Source organism: Mus caroli, chromosome 8 (genome assembly GCF_900094665.2).
Source record: "Mus caroli chromosome 8, CAROLI_EIJ_v1.1, whole genome shotgun sequence".
NCBI classification, from domain to species: Eukaryota; Metazoa; Chordata; class Mammalia; order Rodentia; family Muridae; genus Mus; species Mus caroli.
Genome location: NC_034577.1, coordinates 82,855,410 through 82,872,623, shown reverse-complemented (window position 1 = coordinate 82,872,623; position 17,214 = coordinate 82,855,410). Strand labels below are relative to the sequence as shown.

Here is a 17,214-nt window from a genome sequence, read left to right as displayed (position 1 = left end):
CTGTCTTGGAACTCACTCAGTAAACCAGGCTGGCATCAAACTCAGAAATCTGCCTGCCTCTGCCTCCCAAGTGCTGGGATTAAAGGCATGTGCCACCTCTGCCAGGCTTTACAGCCTCATCTTATGGAGCCATTTTCTTAATTGAGGTTCCCTCGTCTCAGAAGATTATAGGTTGTATCAAGTTGACATAAAACTCTCCAGTACAATTGGCTCCTTGTCAGCTTGTCACACAAACACATCACCATTAAGCCATAACCTTTCCCTTTCTCATTCATCCCCAAGATCTCACATTTGAAACATAAATAATTTTAAAAGTCCCAGTCTTTACAAATCTAAACACATTAAAATTTCAATCCCTTTAAAACGTCCAGACTCTTTAAAAGTTCAAAATCTCTTTTAAAGGTTCAAAGTCCTTTAACTGTGGGCTCCTGTAAAAATCAAAAGTAATTGAAATACTTCTATTTCAAGAGAGAAAAACCAGGGCACAGTCACAATCAGATCAAAGCAAAACCCTTAATGCAGTGTAATTAATAATGCAATGTCCAATGTCTGGGATCCACTCACAATCTCCTGGGCTGAGGTTAATTCTCCAGCTCTGCCCTTGGCAGCACACACAGCTTGTGTTCTGAGTTCAGGCAGGCTCCACTCCACCACTGCTGTTCTTGGTGGCTGACCCCATGGTACCGGCATCTCCAAAATGTGGGATCTCTTCCTACAATTGGGCTGTGCTTTGACCAATGGCCTCTTCTGGCCTCTCCTCAGGGACTCCAGCACTGCTACACAGTGCCAAGCCTCAGTTGCTCTCTGTGACCCCTTCATGACTTCAAAACCAATGCCACCTGGGTGACTTACTCTACCAAACTCAGCTGCCAGCACAAGACATAACCTTGGCCTCCTCGGGAGCACAGCTTCTCTGTGCTGATTCCAAAAAACACTCCCCAGACTTCACCTCAGTGATTCTGGTCTCTTCTTAGTCATTGCTAACCTCTCAGCTCCAACTGACCATTATCAACTGTTCCAGTTATGCAAAGTTTCCACTACAGTGGTCTCCTGTTAATTCAGCCCCCAGTGAAGAGAACAACAGAACCTCAATTTGAAATAGCCAGGTCTCCAACCTCCGCCTCGCCCTCAGCACTCTTCCCTTCAAAGCTCCCACAGGACAGCCCACTGGGCTCTCAACACCTGGCTTTTCTAGCCCAAAGTTCCCAAGTCCTTCCATAATCCTCCCCAAAACACACAGTCAGCTCTCTCTTTGCAATACCCCAGTACCCCGGAACCAACTCGTCCCTATTGATGCAAGGAAACACCGTGGCAGGAGCAACTTGAGAAGCAAAGGGTTTACGTGGCTTAGGACTCCACAGCCAGGTTCATCGGCAAAGAAGTCAGGACAGGAGCTCAAGCAGGGCGGGAAGCTGGAGTCAGGAGCCGATGCAGAGGCCGTGGAGGGCGCTGCTGCTCACTGGCCTGCTTGTGGCTGGCTCAGCTGTGGATGAATGACCCAAAGCCTCTGCTCTGGAGATCAGAGGGATGACAGAAAAGAAGGGAGGAAGCCAAAACTGATGTTAGCCCTCAAGTCAATCACTCTCCAAGAACAGGGAAAGTGCTCCATCAAAGGGACCTGTGCCACTCACCTGGACAGAGGTCAAACAAGACATTCACTGACTGTTGAGCCCAAAGTGAGTCTGGAGGCCTGGGGACCTCTCAGTGGGGTTTGGTGGGAGAAAGGAGAGGAGAGTGGGAGAGGAAGAGAAGCAGAAAGAAAGGAGTTGTCTGGAGCAGGGGGCAGGGGGCAAGGTCATGACCTCAGGCCCAATAAAACCCCTCCTGGGGTCAGAAACAAAATATTAGACATTGGGGCTGATAGAGGGTGGCATGGAAATAAAAGAGACAGACGCTCCCAGAGGCAGAATTGGTCTGTGGAATAGAGCATTTAAAGGGCCCAGGCCTCTGAGGAATTGGAGTATGTGTGCTACGGCACCAGGGGCTTCAGGCTTTGTGACGTTTAAAGGGGGAAGGGCATATCAGCATGGGAGTTCAGTTCGGCCTCTGTAGTTTCATATAGAACGGTTCATACTGGCAGCTATTCTTGAACATGGGAGGGTTTCTGGCAAGCATTTGCCAGATTGAGATATTTTTAGCCTTTAGCCAAACTCTGCCAAGACAAGAGTGCTTAGTAGGCACAAAGGGGTGCTGGAATTAACAAGGGGTGTATGTATCATACAGCACACACTGGAGGCTCTCCGCCATGCAGTCTTCCCTCAACAGACTGCTAATGTCCCCTACATGGAAGACACGCGCCACTAGAAAAAGATGGACTCCACAAAATGCTGTGTTCGGGTAAGCTAATAGTTGTTCAAAGTTTCTAAGACTTTTGAGGAGAAGGACGACACTGAATTCCATCTTGAAAATCAACATCAAACAGGCTGAAATAATAGAAAGCAACAGCAATTGCTCTTACTCAACTGTATCGCATGTTAAGTGTCCAGGAGGTACTTCAAGGGATTTGGCAACGAGAACTGAATAGCAAAGGCAACAAATCAGAGTGAAGGAGGCCGTTCGTACTGGAGAAGACATGCAAGAGATGACGGAGGATTAGGGAGAGGAAGGAAAGCAAAAGGGGGCAGAGAAGGGTCCATCAGCTGTGGTTCTAAGTACCCAAGAGAGTGAGATATCTGCACCAGGTCGGTCTTCATCCCAGTCTCCATATACATCCTAAAACCGTGGGCTCCTGCAAGTCTGGTCATGCGATGCTGGCCACATGGCAGCTGCAGAGCAAGGCCAACAAGGCTGGGGCTTAGAAAATGGGGTCCTGATGTGGGATGCTGCGGCTTGCTTGAGTACTTTGAACTAAAAGACAAGGAAGGCTTTAGAAGCTAAGAACCATGGTTTCTCTGACCTCCTGCCCCGCTTCTTCCCAGAAGTTCAAACCAAGATTCCTCTCACCCAGGCTGAATCACTGCAACTCGCAGCCCCACTTCCCAAAACAAACCATAAAGCCTAAAAGTCTTACTGTCAACTTCTTCCCGAAGGCCAGAGCCAACCTGACTCACATGAGATCAAAGACCCTCATTGCAGGAGGGTCCTGCTTCATGCGTGAGAGGAAGAAATATATGAGTCTACCAGAATTTACCAGGCAGGATCCCATGAGGTTCGACTCAGCTCTTCCATTAGATCCAGTTTCATCCAGCCCTGTGCCTACACAGCTACCATTTTTCACCTAAGCTAAGCATTAAAATCCCCATTTTTTTTCCTGGAACTTTGAGGCTTCCTACTGAAGCTTACCATCTCAGCCAAAGCTTCTTTTCTTTTGTTAGCTGGGACCCCAGCCATGGAGCATTTAATCTCTTCAAATGCCCTCACAGACAACCAGTGTGTGCCCAATCTCCTTGGTGGTCCTAAATCTAAGCAAGCTGTCAAGAGCATCGATCGAAACCAGTTTCAGGACCTTCTCAATAACTGAATAGCGGTGATTACACAAACAGCACAGCTGGAGTAGGCAAAAGAGCTTTGTATACCTTCTTAGACACTTGCCCCAGTGTGCCTCATCCCTGGGGCATGGTGGTACCTTTCACAATATCCTTTAAAGTGTTCCAGTTTGCTTTCTCTTATGATAAGACACCAAGACAAAGGCAACAGCAACCAAGGGATGCCAAGCTAGGAACCAAAGGTGAGGGTTTGAAACAGAAGACACAGATGAGCCCTGTTAAATAGGGTGGTCTCCCTAAGGCATTTCTTATACAGCCCAGACCCATTTAGTCAGGGGTGGCACTGCCCACAGTGACCTAGGCCCTCCTACATCAAGGAAATGTCCCTCAGACATGCCCACAGACCAATCAATCCAACGGAAGCCATTCCTCAGTAGTAGCTCCCTCTTCTCAGATATTTTAAGTTGATATTGAAGCTAACCATGACAGTAAAAAGCCCTCCTCAACTTCTGTGCATATACCTTAGGTCTCCCAATATCCAAGGACCCAAAAAGAAGGCACTAGAACAACTTTTCCTTCCTCCATGGTGATTCCTGTTTGTTTTGACCACACTTTTAGCAGTACTTTTAAAGTCACTCTTCTTAAACATCCACTTTTCCCCTTCACACACTCATCCAGCCCTGGTCTTGCTTGTTGGTTGGTTGGTTTGCTTTTCATTACTGGCAATCTTTCTTCCTTAGGGTTAACGTTTGTCTTTTTCCCTTTTTACCTACTGTGTTTCCTCCTCCAACCCCATCTCTCTCCTGTACTTTTGGAGGCATTTTGGCTATCGGATTGGAGTGGTTCTTTACCTCACCCAGCTGCTCGTGCCACATTCACAGCGCACTGTGACCACTTCTGTCTGACGGTCACCGGTAATGTACCTGTGGGCTGTGACTCACTTTAGATATATCTCTGCATCGTGCGTGGCTTTCTGATGGTGCCACAGTTTCCTCTATTGTCAGGGGTACTGAGGCTTAGTTCTCAGGAGTAGAATACTCAGTGATACCCCCAAGACCACCACACACACAGGGGGAAAAAACAAACAAACCCCAGAATATCCAAACCAGCAGATGTGTAATTAGTGATACAGAAACAAAGGAAATATGAAAAAGCAAAGCAACAGGGCCCCTCCAAAAGATCACTCCTCCATCACTGAACCCAAGATCCTGAAACAGACAGGATGGCAAAAGCACATTTCAAAAGGCCACGAGCAAAAACTGTGAGTGGCTAAAAGAGGGTAACTTCAGGCTAATTCAATCCAAGGCCTGGGGTTTACAGCCAGGAACAGAGAGGAGAGTCAGCAAACGGTGAGAATATCAGCAGCAGGAATAGCGAGATGCCAGCCAGGGAAGGGGATTCCACCAGGACACTGAGACTCTCAGAAATGAACAAGGAAATGAACATGGTATGTTAGAGACAGAAACCTCAAAATACACAGTGGAAAGCATCAAAAGGTCTCACATGAAAGAGAAATTGCCAATGAGTATTTGTAGAACTATCCAACATCCTTAGCCATAGGGAAATAAGTGTAAAACTGCTCTGAGAATCCTTATCACCCCAGTCAGAAAGGCTGCCACAGGTACATCTAAACAAGGACCCTGCACACTCACCACTGGTAGAAATGGGATCTTGTGCCATCACTTTGGAAATCAGTATGGAGAATTCTCAAAACAAACAAACAAACAAACTACAAACAGACCTGCCTGTTGATCCATCTAGACCATTTGGGAACACGCCTGAAGGCCACTAAGAAAACATACCAGAGAGATACCTGGGCATCCCTGGTCACGGCCAGCTATTCTCCATGGCCATGAAACAGACCCAGCATAGACAACGAGATAAAGAAATGGTTCCTAAACACGATGGTATTTTGTTCAGCCACAAAAAAAAAAAAAAAAAAAAAAAAAAAGGAACTCATGACACCTGTGGGAAAATGGATAGAATTAGACATCATTTATGGCAGGTGAATTAAGCCAGACACAGAAAGACAAATACGTTTTCTCTCACATACTGAACTTAGATTTAACAGTATTCACATATATAGTATGCATTTGTGTAAATGTGTAGTTTAATCTAGATAGTTCCCCTCACTGCTAAAAAAAAAAATGGCTCTTGTGGAAAAATGTATGAAATTAAAATTATCAATATCACTATTAAGTTTATAATGATACATACAAGAAAGACACTATTTCCACTTATACCATAGGAAAGAAAATGATCCACTCCAGGCCATCATAAGAACCCTGGAAGCTAATCTTCTTTAATTCTCTAACTAATGAAATAGTTTCAATATTTCTACAAAGTCTCTAAAGAGGTTCCAGGTCTTTCCCAAGGGTGTGCCTTGAATAGATCATCTTCAGAAAGGTATCCATGAACCCCCAGATCAAGCTAAGCACGTCTTCCTGGGGGAGTGGTTATACTTCTGTATACCTCAGACCGTGTTAGATTCTTCCCTTTGTCACCATGGCAAGACTCCCTGCCCTCACACTGGCCCCATGTTAATCATCTTCCAAGGGTAAACAAGAGTTCCACGCTTGCCTTGACTACCCACGTGCCCCAGGACCTAACGTTAAAGAATTTAACCAGGTTCTCCACCTGAAATCAAACAGAACAAAGAAGATGATTCAGGTGACCATTTTTTAATTTTCTACAGTGTGGTAGACAACTAGTACCACCATTCTTAATGTACGGGAGGGAAAGTTCTGGAAGCCTAGTTTAGAAAATGCTATTTTTAAAATTTAGGTGGAATATCTGTGAGGTTCAAGTGGTGGAGGTGATGGTGACTGTAGAGGTTATAAAAACTCCTGTGCTATATACCTACAATGTTCTAGCTGATACAGATATGCATGTATGCACATATCTCACTTAACACCCACTTTAACCATAAGCTAGCTGATACAGATATGTATGCACACATCTCACCTAACACCCACTGTAACCATAACAACTAGCTGATACAGATATGTATACACACATCTCAGTTAACACCCACTGTAGCCATAACAACCCAATTTTCTAAAAGAAGAAATTTGAGCCAAAGAAGTTAAGTTGCTTGCTAAAGCAACCACTCCAAGAGTCGGCTTCACAAGCCTCGGGCTCTATCTCACAGTGCTGCCCTCTAACCCGGGGTACACTCTAATTAACTCACATCTGTCTTCTGATGTGGGGGATATCTTCTAAGACCCCCTCCCCAGAGTGTCTAAAACCATGGATAATAACTTCATCACATGTATAATCAGCCGTACTGAGCGGTTAACACCAGTAACAAACACACTGAGCAGTTACGAGGCACTGCAATAAACATTATCCAGTGGGTGCCATCTACTGCTCTCTAGAATAAGCCAAGACACATATTAATAGTTTGAGACGGTGGCTGAACATGGGATCCCTGAAACCACAGAGAGCTAAACCCTGGGGAAGGGGGCAAAGGGGTAATGGGGAGGGGTTGGATTACACCCTCCCCGGGGAAGGAGAAAGGCCACTCCAGGGTGTCATGGATAGTCCACTTGTCTAGGAGAGCCAGAAATCTGATGTTCATGTGAAATCCCTCTACTTCTCAGCATCAAAAATATAACTCCAAAGCTTTCCCACTCACTTGGTCCAGATGAAACACCTCACCAGACCAGAATGTACATGTGGGCTGGACGATCTCCCTCTGTCCATCAAAAAGATTGACACACCCAAACTGCATGGCCTACAACAACCACAGCAAAGCAACAGGCAAAGAGGAGCATACAAAGCTGAGAGGCAGAGGCAGGCAGATCTCATGAGCTGCAGGGCAGCCTCAGCTACACAGTGAGTTCCAGGGCAGTCACAGCCACATAAAAGAAGAGGTCTTGAGAAAGAGCGGGGAGAGGAATGAGAAACAGACAGAAAGAAAAGGACATATGACCATTCCACAGAACAACACCTGTGTCACTATGAAATCTGACTCCTTTAAGGATGGAGAAAAGACAGAAAGTAGTTTAACTGATATTAGGGAGAACAGAAGGCTGGGCCAGCAAAATGGCTCAGCAGGTTAAGGGGCTTGCTATCAGGCCTAATGACCTGAGTTCAACTCCAACTGTACTAGAACACCCAAATTTTATAGGAAAAAGACAGATATACACAACAAATAAATATTTAAAAAAAAAAACAAAGCAGACATGAGGCTGGGTGGTCTACCGGCTCAGCAGTAGAGCACCTGCCTAGCATAATCAAGGTTTAGTTCTATTCCAGGTACCACCAAAGAGCAGCAGAAAAGGAGACCAGATTACAGGAAAAGAGGCACAACAATGAAAGGAAATGTCCAATCCTGAAGTGGCACCTGCAAAGAAAAAAAAAAAAAAAAAAAAAGGCCAAAGTAGATATTCTTAGAACAGCTGGCAGGTAGGACTAGGAACTCTGGGTTAAGTAGGTATTGTGTAGACATTAATGTCTCTGAAACTGACGACTGAATGAGACTCCCCCTGTTCTTCAAGGGAATACATGCTGAATCATTTAGGGGTAAGGAGGGCAGGAGCCTCCTTTTTACTGTTACAGTTTGTTAAAAGGAAAACAGTGCTAGGTGTAGCTCAGTGCTAAAGGTTACTTCCAATATTCAATCTCCAGCACACAGAAAAAAAGGATACTAAATTACAGGAATGCTTCAGATTGTATACATGGGGCAGAGGGACCGCAAAAAAGCTGACACAGCAAAATGGCAACCTGTATTAGAAGAGTTAGTTCTAAGTTCTAGTCTTCCAGTTCTTCTGTGGGTTTTATATTATCTGAAAACAATAAGTCAAATCATCTCAACAAAGAGATGACCAAACTCGGTGAAGACCACAACCACTTTGCCCCTGGGGCACACGCATGCACATTCGCATGGATGCACACACGCAAACATACAGTGAATGGGGCCTCACAGTAGCCCAGAGAGTCACTCAATCTTGGCACTACTGTCTGGTTAGAGAAACGCAAGCCCAAAGTATGAATCCTCATTCTAATACCAAAGAAATAGGAGACCCAATGGTCTAACTTCAGCCAAATATAGCTAACAAATATGACTGACCCGTCCACTGTAAAACAAGCTTGTGTTCAAATGCATGGATACACGCATGTGCGCTCTGATCAGCAACATAGAGTGAATGATGTTTTGCTGCAAAGCCAGATGTTTAGTCCAGTCTCCTTCTCCCTTTGGATTTAGAGAGTATATAAAGTCTACAATACAAGCAACTGCAAGTAAAAAAGATATAACCTATGTTCTTACAAAGAGAAAAGGGGAATCAAAGGTAATGACTATAGAAATGACAGCATCCAATTTAAAAAGCAAACAAACTTTTGTGACTTCAGGACAAACATTTCAAAAGCTTAACACACTGGCTCAGGACTGTAATCCTAGCTTATTAAGAAGCCAAGGCAATAAATATACCTAGGAAATATGAAGAACTCATAAAACTCAATAAGCTAACAACAACAATAAAAATGGTTTTAAAAAAATGTGGGGGCTGGTGAGATGGCTCAGTGGGTAAGAGCACCCGACTGCTCTTCCAAAGGTCCAGAGATCAAATCCCAGCAACCACATGGTGGCTCACAACCATCCGTAACGAGATCTGACTCCCTCTTCTGGTGTGTCTGAAGACAGCTACAGTGTACTTACATATAGTCAATAAATAAATCTTTAAAAAAAAAATGTGAACACACACTTCACATGGGGCTTGGGAGATGGCTTGGTGCTGAAGATATTCTCAGAGGCCAGGTAAGTGCTAGGTAGGAGTGCTAGGGTTCTGCCTCTAGCCTCAGGACTAATAAAGCATGGACAGGGAAGACTCCCCACCTCTACCTCAGGCCTCTACACATGAGCATGCATAAGCATGCATCACTACCATATATGTCCATACATGCATGCAAACACACCCATACACACCACACACACATACACACAAGAAAAAAAAGAATACCCACATGTTCATGAAGTATAGGATAATGCAGAATATCATTGGTCGTCAGGGAAATACAAATGAAGACCACAATGAACTACTCCCTCCTGGTCACCATGAAGGCTACAATAAAAAGACAAACAGTAGCAAGCTATGACAAGGACTTGAAGAAATCCTAACCCTCAAAGTCTCTATGAGCAATGTGGGGGAGCGCAGCTTGTGTGGCAAAGAGTGGCAGTTTCTCAAAATATTGAGCATAGTCTTATAATGTGACGAGCAGCTCTACTACCAGACCTCTACCCTGTCCATACAGAAACTAGGCTGCAACTGTTTAGGGTATCATTTTTTATGACAGCCAAAAACAAAATAGTCAAATTGCTCACTAAGCATTACATGTCCTTGACACAACTACAGTCACCTGGGAAGAGGGGATCTAAATTAAGGAACTGCCTCCATCAGATTGGCCAGTGGGTATGTGGATAATTAATCCATGATTGATATGGGAGGACCCAGCCCACTGTGGGTGGTGCCATCCTGGGCACATGGTCCTGGGCACTATCAAAAGGGGCAAGCCAGTAAGCAATGTTCTTCCAGGGTTTCTGCTACAGTTACTCCACAGTTGTTCTTGCCTTGGCTTTCCTCAATGATGAATTATTAAAAGACAGTGAAGATAAGATAAACACTTTCCTCCCCTGCTGGCTTTTGGTTGTGGTGTTCTATCACAGCAACAGAAAAGAATAGTAAGTAAATAAACAAACATATAAAAAGGTGGTGTATCCAGAAATAGGAATGTCATCTACTGGGTAATGGGAAGCATGGATAAGTGTTATAAGATCTATGAACCTTGGCATGGATGAACATATATGGTGAGTGAAAGCAGCCAAACAAAAAGATCACATATACATGATTCTATTTATATGGTAATGTTCTGGGGTTAGAGATGGCCCAGTTGATGACGTGCTTGCCACAAGTGAGAGGACCTAAGAGTAGATCGCCAGCCCCATGTAAAAAGCCAGGTGCAGTGCAGGCCTGAAATGCCAGCTCAGCAAAGGTGAAGACAGGAAGATCTCCAGGGCTTGCTAACAAGCAAGCCTAGCTCGGTGAGTGAGACGCTTGGTGAGTGAGCTCCGGGTTCCAGGAGAGCTCCTGTCCCAAAATAAGGTGGAAAGCAACTGAAGAAGAAACTCAAGTGTGGAGCGTTCGTCTTGACAGACACACACCAGCACATGCACCTGCATACATGCATACAGACGTACACAGATGACAGACACACACACACACAATATCCATCAAAGGTGGCCCTAGCAAACAAGCAAACAAACAAACTGCCTAGACACAGAGGTGAAATACTTCAGGAAATGGCAAATGGACGCATTACGCAGTGTAAATAGAGATTCAGGATTGCCTCCAGCCTGTAAGAATCCAAATGCCCAGCCGCAGGTGAGTGAATGAACAACAAGTGGAATCACACAAAGTGCACTACCACTCAGCCACAGAAACAGAAAAATTGATAACACGTGCATTAACACGTATAGGTCTCAAAAATTACTGCGATCAGTAAAAACGGCATCAGGGTATATGCTGTCTGCTTCGGCTTAGATGAAAAACTCTAGAAAACATAGATTCAACAATCATGACTGATCACATGACTGCCTGGGAGTAAAATAAAGAAATCGGCTATAAAGAAATAACTTTTTAAAAAAGCAATGCTCTCTATGCAACTGGAACATTTTGCGTATACGTACAGTCAAAACTTATCAATTTGTTCACAACAAAGGACTGCAAGATTCTCTCTATAAACTGGGCCTTAACTTAGCTGAACAGAAAGTCAAACAATCACTTATGATTACTGAGACATTGTCTAGGACTTAACACAGCTACCTGTGCTTCGCATCAGCCAGTATTTCAATGTCTTTCACAAAGAGACTAGAAACAGAGCTAGGAGATTAGAGAGTGGCAGCTTCTGGTCCCTAATGCCACCTAGGAAACAAAAGGCCCTGAGCAAAGGCCAACTTCTGACAGACTCCGTGTCCATGTCTGTAAAATACATAACTCAGGCCATTACACCCAAGATCCAAAACCCTTACGCTCATTGACTTAGGAATCTTACAAGACAAAATTCTATGACAGCAAGTACTGTACCTGTTTGATTTCCCACTGACCCTCGAAGTCAATATTTACCTGCCATAGAATAAGCACCAAACGGCATAGCCAAGGGCCTTTGGCCAAATGAGCTACAGACAAGAGAGACTTTTAAGATGGGCAGAATCTGTTGTGTCCACTGAGGGGGACTGAATGCTGATAAGTCAGAACAAATCAATAGGTCCCAACTTTGGGGATGAGGGAAAAGGAAAATATTGAGCTTCCAGTGTTCATCTTCATAACAGACTGTTTATACTCTACCTATGTAATATCTGTCTTGTCATCTGTTGCAATGATATGAAATAATTATGCATTTAATGTAGGTGTCCGAAACAAAAAATTGCTGCAAATAAGTCGCCGTTGCTGTTACTGTCATCCCAAGGAATGTCCACTGTCAGAAAGCTGAACAGCAAGGACAGAGTCCAGGAATGTACTACCCACAGAAGCTATGTAAAGCGTATCTGATGTGCTGACCACGCTGACAAGTCATCTGGCCATTGAGGCAATGCTCCAAATAAAAACATGTCACCATACAGATTCTGTGGCTCAGCTGCGCTCGAGCTGAAAATGCACAGGTGGTAAACTGGTAAACTGAGGCACGAGAGTGTCTACAAATATAACCAAGGAATAGGGACAGAAGCAGGACAGGGACATAGATGTCTATCTTTTCATTTCTGACCAAGTCTAACTGTATCCAGATCTGCATCCAGAGCAATACGAATTCACAGCACGGACGTGCGCGCGCACACTCACACCACGTCTGCAGGTCTCTTGCAAACAAGGCCTTGACATCCCTTAGCTTAACGCCGAGCATCCACTCAGCCATCCCAGCGGGTCTGCGGGTCCCCTGCCTCTAGCCCCGGACTAACGCAGAATCCCAGACGCCCAGAGCCCCACATACCTTAGCTTCCCGCTCTCGTTCCTCCGCGGTCTGGACGCGCTTCATGCTGCTACTAAAGCCGCCTTCGCCACCGTGGGCCGTGTTCCCCCTCGCCCTGGACCCCGCCTCCTGTGTGTAGTTCTCTCAACGGCTCTCTCCCGCCTGGAGCCATTTGCTCTAATACCTAGAAGAACTACCCTTCCCAGAATGCTGCGCGAGACTCCCGAGTACTCCTTGGGCTCCGGAGCTGAATTTCTCCAGTCAGCCAGCAGGGCTAAACGTTAAACGTAGTCCGCTACGCGACCCGCCGACGGCCCGCAGCCTAGGGAGAACTACATTTCCCAGTGGGTAACGGGACTCACTGTTTTCCCGTGCTCCTCTGGGCCTGCAGAGGCTCGCGCCCTGGGCGCTATAGCAACGGTAGCTAGCTGAGGGCGAACGCGGAGGTGAGTACTCTGTGAGGTGGGGGCTAATGCAGGTTGGCTGGCCCTTCCTCGGCCTCACAACTGAGGGCCTGGAGTCTGTTCGAAGCCCAGGATAGACCTGGGATTCTTGCGTGGAAAGCAGTCCATCCCGACACACCTCCACATCCTCAGGCCTGCATCTGACTCGCCCTGACCGCCCGCCCAGCCAGAAACCCAGCTGATTAGAATTGCCAACCCTAAGCCCTACACCTCAAAGGTCCCAGTCACACTTCGCTGTTTCCCAGAATCTGGGCTTGCACGGTAGAACCTAAGCCTCCCAGGAGGCTTGTTACTGTTGTTGTTGTTGTTGTTTGTTGTTGTTGCTGCTGCTGATGATGATTGTCCATTAGTTTTTAAAAGGGGGTCTCCCTATGCAACCTAGGCTGGCCTTAAACTAGCTTTTTTAGCCCATGCTCGTCTCAAATTCAATAATAGGTCTTGCCTCAAGTTCCCACCACCACAATCAGTTTCTAGTGGCCTATCTTTTATTCTTTATTACTGTTTCTCATCTGACTACTCCCATAGTCTGTAAAGCCATTACAGGGCAGAGACTTTGTTTAAACTCAGTGCCTGGCATGCATTCATTCATTCATTCAATAAATGATAGCATTAATGTCTACTATGTGACATCAGATAGCAGAAGAGGAACTATTTGGGGGAGGAAGGAGACCAGTGAGAGGAAGCTAGAGAGATGGGGCGGGGGAGGGGACAGATATAAACAAGAAACTATGATATTTGTGTGAAAATATAATATACTAGGCTAAAAATGCATGACAAGACAATGGATTACGAAAGAACTCTGGGATAATGACAAAGGCTGTTGCTGTAAGCAATAAGCCACAGCAGGGTGGTGGCACACTTGGGACAAATTCAGAGTCTACACAGGGCATGGTGGCACTCAACTTTCATCGTAACACTCTGGAAGTAGAGGCAGGGAGATCTCTGAATTCCAGCCAGGTTTCTACAGTGAGATGAACCCCCACCCCTTTTTTTTTAAAGAAAAAAAAAAAAAAACAAGGAAAAAATAGAGAATTTGAGGCCAGTATGTTTAGTGTTCTTGGTGAATTTCATGTCAGCCTATACAGCCTGGGCTCCCCTTGAAAAAGAAAAGTTAGAAACCAGGAAGAAAATTAACACAGAACAGTAAGGGAAACTCTAAGGAAAGGTCAGTTGGACTGAGCTCTGAAGTATGAGGAGACAGAGAAGAGTCGTAGGAGCAAGATAAAAGCATGCCATACGTGAGGAAAGCAGGGAAGGCTGTAAGTGGATCATAGAGAGCAAAGAGGGAGAATTCACTGTGCCATCTACCTACATCAGACCAGTAACAATTTTCTTCTCGGTCATGATCACCAGAAATATCACCAAACAACTAACTCCTGCATTAATGACCTTGAGCAATTGAGCTAGCTTGTCTTAGCTTCTGTTTTTATCTTAGGAACCATTTGAGTAGCCATTGCTTACACACACTGTAAGCACAGTGAACAGTATGTGTTAGCATCAACTTCTGCAGACATTCTTTGAGATATTTGTCCCTAGCAGTGGTTCTTAGCCCATCATGAGTTCCGATCAAAGTTCCAGGCCCTCTCATGCACATATACGTAGCCACATCTTCAAATTTCAGACACTGAAATCCAATTCAATCCCTTTATCCATTCAAGTGACTGCTTAATAAATGCTGCTCACTGAGTGTGCCACCCTCTGTGCCAGCTTCTCAGACAGGTGAACAAGATGGACAAGCGTTCTAACTTCTTGGTCCTCACATTCTACAACCAACATTCTAGAACTGGAAAGTCTCTTCCTTACCAGGGTACTTCACTAACAGTTCACATCTAGACCTTTCTAGGAAGGTCAGAGTGGAAATCAAGAGTGTACATTTTTCCTTATTTATTTGCTTACTATACACTGTATATTCATGTCCACATACAATACTAAGTTACTATGGTATGTCTCTATAGAGAAAAGAAACTGAAAGTTCTAGAACAAGCCACATGTTGAGGTAGCTAATCCCTGGAATCTACATGAAGTAACAAAGGAGGGATTCGACAAAGTAAAATCACACTGTGAACAAATGGTGCCTCCTCCTTCACAAAGCCTGAAAGCGGCCGCATGGGTGGGCACAGCATGTAGTCAGTGGGCATTCCGAGACTCTTGACATCCCCAGCACATTTGCTAAAGGCCTTTACTTTTTATCTGTCTCACGTGCTTTTAGGATTACTATGAGATGGGTATAATTTGCTCTGTTTTTAAAATTAGGTAAACGTAATGACTTGGCCAACTATGAGAAGGTAGAACTGTTTGACTCGAGTACATGGCCCGAGTTGTGGTTTGTTTTGGTTTTTTTTTGGGGGGGGGGTGTATTTTTGGTTTTGTTGTTGTTTTGGTTTGGTTTGGTTTTGGATTTGGATTTTTTTTTTCCCCTAGAATTCATGTTCTCTTTAAGGAAAGGCGTAGGGATCGAAGTATTTCTGAACTGTGGAAGGTTTGGTTTTGCTTCAGATAGATGAATAAGGAAAGGAAGAATGATAATCTTAGCTCATTTCCTAAGAAAACTGTAGGAAATCCTCTGCTCAGAGAAGACAGTCCTCGTGATTGGATGCAGTGTTCCTTCTGGAGTGGAAGCTTTCATCTTGCTCAGAGACACATGTGGGCAATAACATGTCCATTAAAGTTCTAGTTTCCTAGTCCCTTTATTTGGCTCATTCCATTGCATAGTTAATGCAATAACTTAGGAAGAGTTTGTTTGAATTTTCTTTTCTCCACAGATAGACCATGTCTGGCCCAAGTGACGAGACAGCAGGAGACCTGCCGGTGAAAGATACAGGTCTAAACCTCTTTGGAGTTGGAGGGTTACAAGGTATGGCCACCTGTTATTTATTACAGTTATGAACTTTGATCAGTAATTTCTTTACTTTTAATTTAAAGTATTTCTGATAGTCATACAAAGCCAGCCATTTGAGTAACTATATAGCTCTTGATTGGACTAAACAAGAGAGAGAGTTTAAAACACATATGGTATTTTACTGCGAGCATCAATTATCAACAGCTCATAGAAAATGCAAGATCCCCCTCTGTTCTGATAAAGAGTTGTTATAAATCATCTTTTTAAAATTCCACACATCAGTAGAAACTGCATAGAGTATCAGGCCCCCAAACTGAATTGCCTGGTTTAAATCACATTCACCATTAAAACACTTCTTTATGCTCAAATTTTATATGGGAGGAAATACCATATTTTAAAATTTTTGCCTTTCAAGTAGAGTATCTCAAAATGGCCTGTTTATGCAAGTGATAGTGAGTTTTCAACCACATTAATATACATTAAAGGCTTTCTTTATCCTTTTAGCATTTGGTTGGTCCTGTAGAGCTGGAGTATTTTCAACTGAGAAAGCAAAGCACTGCTTTCAAACACAACAGAGACTGAAGAGCCAGGTTCCTGTCTGTGACAAAGCTAGTCAGACCCTTACACCACTCACCTTGCTTGGAGAAGGCTTCGGGTTTAAAATGTGTCTTAAGAACTCTACATACACCTTTTAATTGTAACAATGTCTCCGACCAGGCTTAACTATAAGTATATGGTTCATTGAGAACAAATTGACCACACCTATTTTTTTTCTTTAAAGATTTATTTATTATATGTAAGTACACTGTAGCTGTCCTCAGATACTCCAGAAGAGGGAATCAGATTTCGTTACGGATGGTTGTGAGCCACCATGTGGTTGCTGGGATTTGAACTCAGGACCTTCGGAAGAGTAGTCGGCGCTCTTAACCACTGAGCCATCTCGCCAGCCCCCCCGCACCTATTATTAAAAGGAAGGATGTTTAGGCTTTGCTTTAGATAATGGAACCAGTGTCAGGTGTTCAAATACAAATAAATTTGAAGTGTTTTAAAATTGGGTTTTGGTATTATGTAAGTTCAATCCTTATCATCAGTAGCCACCCTCAGTCTTTTATATTGACTGAAATTAAATGTGTGTATATACTTAAAAGTTTTAGAAATTTGTTGGGTTTGGTTGGGTTAGGTTTGGTTTGGTTTGATTTGGTTTTTGAGACAATGTCTTACTATGTATGCACTGCTGGTCTGGAACTCACTATGTAGACCAGACTGGGCTCGAACTCACAGATCTCTGCCTGCCTCTGTCTCCTTATTGCTGGGATTTTTTTTTTTAAAGTATGTACCATAATGTTAGGTCAAAAAGTTAATTTTCAATATATTAAATAGCTTATAGAAAAATGATCTGTGAAACTTTCAAACCACAGGTTTTGGTGTTTTTTTATTTCTGGGGAATTTATATTTGCTTTATATTTTATTTTTCTATATCCTAGCTCCCTCACTCAGAAAAAAAAATGCCCTAATAATATTA

At 44.0% G+C, this 17,214-nt stretch overlaps 2 protein-coding genes across 5 annotated transcripts in view; one reads left to right on the top strand and one right to left on the bottom strand.

Moving 5' to 3' along the window:
- Window positions 1–12,737, bottom strand: part of Fto (FTO alpha-ketoglutarate dependent dioxygenase) — a 350,246-nt gene extending 337,509 nt beyond the window's left edge. Inside the window, exon 1 of the mRNA XM_021171161.2 lies at window positions 12,411–12,737. Within this exon, the coding sequence (XP_021026820.1) occupies window positions 12,411–12,455 (45 nt within the window). The 5' untranslated portion in view covers window positions 12,456–12,737. The remainder of the gene's footprint in view (window positions 1–12,410) is intronic.
- A 39-nt stretch (window positions 12,738–12,776) lies between these two features.
- Rpgrip1l (RPGRIP1 like) overlaps window positions 12,777–17,214 on the top strand; it is a 106,577-nt gene continuing 102,139 nt past the window's right edge. For 2 of the 4 annotated variants that reach the window (XM_029480847.1, XM_029480845.1), the window contains exons 1-2: window positions 12,785–12,835; window positions 15,616–15,707. In XM_029480847.1, the coding sequence (XP_029336707.1) occupies window positions 15,623–15,707 (85 nt within the window). In that variant the 5' untranslated portion in view covers window positions 12,785–12,835; window positions 15,616–15,622. Of the gene's footprint in view, window positions 12,836–14,929; window positions 15,107–15,615; window positions 15,708–17,214 lie in introns of those variants that run through there. The other 2 variants (XM_021171160.1, XM_029480846.1) reach the window with 2 other exon arrangements.